Source organism: Pterocles gutturalis, unplaced genomic scaffold, assembly GCF_000699245.1.
Source record: "Pterocles gutturalis isolate BGI_N339 unplaced genomic scaffold, ASM69924v1 scaffold17466, whole genome shotgun sequence".
Lineage (NCBI taxonomy): Eukaryota > Metazoa > Chordata > Aves > Pterocliformes > Pteroclidae > Pterocles > Pterocles gutturalis.
This window is the reverse complement of record NW_010103364.1, coordinates 11,971-15,752: the sequence shown is the minus strand read 5'-3', so window position 1 is coordinate 15,752 and position 3,782 is coordinate 11,971. Positions and strand designations below refer to the sequence as shown.

Here is a 3,782-nt window from a genome sequence, read left to right as displayed (position 1 = left end):
ACCGCCTGACCACAGCCCACCAAAGGAATACAATAAAAATAAACTGGATTATTTTAATAGTGCAAACAACCTGAAATATGAAATGAGGTAAAACATTATCTATTATTTTGTATGTGTTGGCAATAAGGATCCATTGACTTTAGCTGCAAAATGAACTAAAATAGGGAGACATCATGGCTCTTCTGCCTTCCCGTCAGAGTAACAAGTAGGTTTTGGTGGTTGGAAGGGAGACATGTTGGCGACCAGTCGTTACAAACACACTTTTACACAACTCTGTGAAATAACTTATTTGTTTAATACAAGCATAGAGTATAAATCACAATTAACTTAATAATGCTAAACCTAACAAAGATCTCCCCAGAGAGAAAGAACGATGGTTATCCCAATGACACTGGAGCTGTATCTGCTCTTACTGTTACAGAGCTGTTGTGGGCTTTTTTGAGTTTGGTGTTCTTTGTCCCACCCCTTGTGCCCTCTTCCTTTAGCAAGCGTGTGTCTGCAAGGAGTGGGTTTGATCTGTTTTTTCAGTACTGGATTTGGGCAGTAGAAGGGCTTCTTGGAACTCCTTGGTCACAAAGTAGTAGCAGATGCTATCCAGGCAGCAGTTGGATGTGGCAATACACCTCGTCACGGAAGAGAAGTTCTTCATAACCTGGATCAGGAAACAGGTAGCTCCAACGCTCTCCATTATGAACCTGGCAAGTACCCCAAAGTAGGCTGGCAGAAAACATATTAGAAATACAAACAGATTTGCATAAATAATGTAAATAGCTTTCTGGATTAATTTCTCCTCTGGTGAATTTGTGTTCAGACGTCTCTTAAGGTTCCTGATGACTTCTGTGGAGCAAAAAGTCAACATTGCTAATGGAAGAGTAAAAACAAAGAAAATGGAAAGCAGGTTCAGAGTAGCAGATGTGGTGGTATCCTTCTGAAAGCACAGAGCAGCGTGTCTCTGCCGAAGCTGTAAGGTGGCACCGATTATGATGGAGACCCACAGAAGCCCACAGAGTAGGGCAGCCTTTGATGGAGACCTGAAGGTCCTGGCTTTCAAGGGGTGCTTTATGGCAATGTATCGATCGATGGAGATAAATGAAATGATGTAGATGCTCACTACCATGTTGATAAAATACATGGCCTCTATAAACTGGCAGAGTTCATCTCGGGTTGACTTATTCCAGAGCAAATAAGCCATAAAAGGCAAGGTGCAGATGACGAAGCAGTCTGCAAAGACTAAATTGATTACATACACCCGGGTTTCTGTCCACTTCTTTATCTTGCAGAAGAACACCCAGAGAGCAAGGGCATTAAATAGTGCTCCAAAAAAGAAAATGAGGATATACAGAACAAATTCAATGAGACGAACATGCTGATACAGTTCTAGATTTGTGACACTGCAGTTGTTGGACACATTCATTGTCCTGATGTGTAGATGTTGTATGATGTTCTGAGACCTGAAATGGGAAAAGACATGGTAAGACTCTCCTCCTACCTCTCAACAGGTGCATGGCTCCTATAAAAAAGGAAATTTAGGAAAATATTTACTTTGTTATGAATGGGAATTTGAGTCTACAAAGATGACCTTCTCAGTCAGCCTGTACCTGGGGTGCATCCTTTGCCAAGTTTTGTTTATGGTCTCTCAGTTTATGAGTAAATCTCTCAAGGTACACTTCCAACAGGACGTGGCAGACAGCCTTTACTGAATAGAGGGATCTTGAACGGAGGGGGTGGGGGCAGCAGAATAGCACTTAGAAGAGCCCCCATAGATATCAGGGGCATTCTGTGACAATGGGAATAGTAATCCCTTAAAACAGACTGTGCAAATGAGGTAAAATTACCCTTAGCTTGATTTTCAGCTAGGCAGGGATTGCAGCGACTAAAGCTAAAGCCCAGCACAACCCATGAGCAAATGCTCTTCTACCAGTTCTGCTGTCATGGGAGACAAACTAGGGGGATGAAGGGCTGCAAGACCATAGCAGATGTCACTTGATAGACATCCTCATGCTCTGTCTCTATCTGTGCAGGTTTCTGAGCCTTTGGGCTGCATTGTGAAGCTGGAGCTCCTGCTCCAAGCTGAGCAAAACAGAGCTGAATGTGAATTCCTGCATCCCAAAGGCATGTTGAAACCCTAAAGGAGTCAGCGAGGCATGCTGATCTCCACCTCTTTGGGAGGGAAATGGGGGAATGGAAGGATTATTCTGATTTTAAGCCCATTCATTCCAGGAGAGAGTACGAGTTTGCAGATGTAAAGCAGAAAGGCACACCTCAGAGGAAACACTGGTGCAAAACAAGGAACTTTACCATAAAGGGCTGCATTAGACAGTTCCTGCTCAAGGCAGGCAACCTGCCACCCTGAGAAATCCTAGAGATGTAAGTAGTAGGTACTGAGCCTCTGACACACTGGCTGCTAGATGTTTTGCAAGAGTATTGGTTGTGTGAAGAGTGTGAGTTCATGGGCTGATAAAAATCAGCTTTCATCAGACCCCATCCTGTGCGAAGTGGCTCAACGTGATGTGCACATGGAACAGTTCTCTGAACTGGTGGTTCTGTGTGTATGTCACTGAACTTCTGCTTGCATCTAAATGCACTTTGGAAATAATTTAACCTTTTAATTTGAAATAAGTTATTTACCAGTCTAACAGGAGAGGGAGCTGGTGAAATCCTCCAGCTTTCAGAGATGTAGTAAGGCACACCATGACTGAACATGCCTATTATTTATTTGTTATTTGCCTCTGCGAGCAATTCAGACCTCACGGTCAGATGATGAGGGCACTGCCTGCAAAAACAGACTTCAGTTCTGAAGTAACTGATAAACACACAAATGACTCAGTTGCTGAGGGGATACGTAAGTGTCCTGGGCACTAGCAGACACTAATGTGACTCCTGCGTAGAGCTCTCTCCCAATTCTGGCGTGCTCAGGTTCGGGTTTCCCAACAGAGGCTTGCTGCTCACTGCCTGCACCCTGGGAGGAAGCTGACAGCTGTCACCCACAGAAAACCTCTCTGAACTACAGTAAGTAGCAGCAGAAAAACACGTTCTATCAAGGGCTGAAGCTGCCGCATCAATATGCTCACTAACTGCACCAGGACAATGTCTTTGCTGACATGGCTGTTGCCCAGGTTGCTTTTCTTTGGCCCTGGTCTGCACCAACTGCAGCAGCCTCTGTGCTGAAGTACAGTACGGGCAAACCAGGCAAACCATGCTGGTGTGCTCTGCAGTGTGAAAGGGCTCTGGCCAACACTGCCACTGGAGCTGGAGATGTGGCCCAAATGCAGTTCCCAGCACCAGTGACCTGCCCAGCTTTGATGCAGCTCACGGCTCGCAAGTGCTCCAGGCCATGAGGCAGCCCAGAGACTGGGAGGAGTAGGGGGAAAACCAGCAGAGGGTTCTAAGGCAGGCCACAGAGCACATATAGGGTATGGCTGAACACAAATGTCTTTAAAGAGATGCAGTTTGATAAACTAGCACATCCTGTGGCTGCTGGAAACGCTTAAGGTGGGGTAGATGAGATAGCTGCAGCATCAGAGGGACTAGGCAGCAACCTACAGCTTTGAGAAAAGGATGGAGATGGCTGTGAAACTGCATCTCGCTGCTGCTGGAGGACCAGGAACAGCCTGGAGCTCAACATACAAGGTCACCAGTGCTGTGGAACGTGTCCTGCTTTCCCCCTGCCCTAGACTGGGGTGAGCTGGTCAGCAGCCGTCCCCCACCACAGAAGCAGGTGACCAGCTGTGAAGGAAGGCCAGGGCTGGGCTCATTGCCTCCAGCAGCCTGAGAAGTAGCAG

General features: G+C 46.2%; 1 protein-coding gene across 1 annotated transcript; it reads right to left on the bottom strand.

The window, feature by feature from the left end:
* Nucleotides 1-481: 481 nt before the first annotated feature.
* Nucleotides 482-1,414, bottom strand: LOC104471373 (G-protein coupled receptor 35-like). Its single transcript, XM_010086699.1, has one exon. It carries the CDS (start codon nt 1,412-1,414, stop codon nt 482-484), a length of 933 nt encoding a protein of 310 aa, XP_010085001.1.
* Between the last annotated feature and the right edge of the window lie 2,368 nt (nt 1,415-3,782).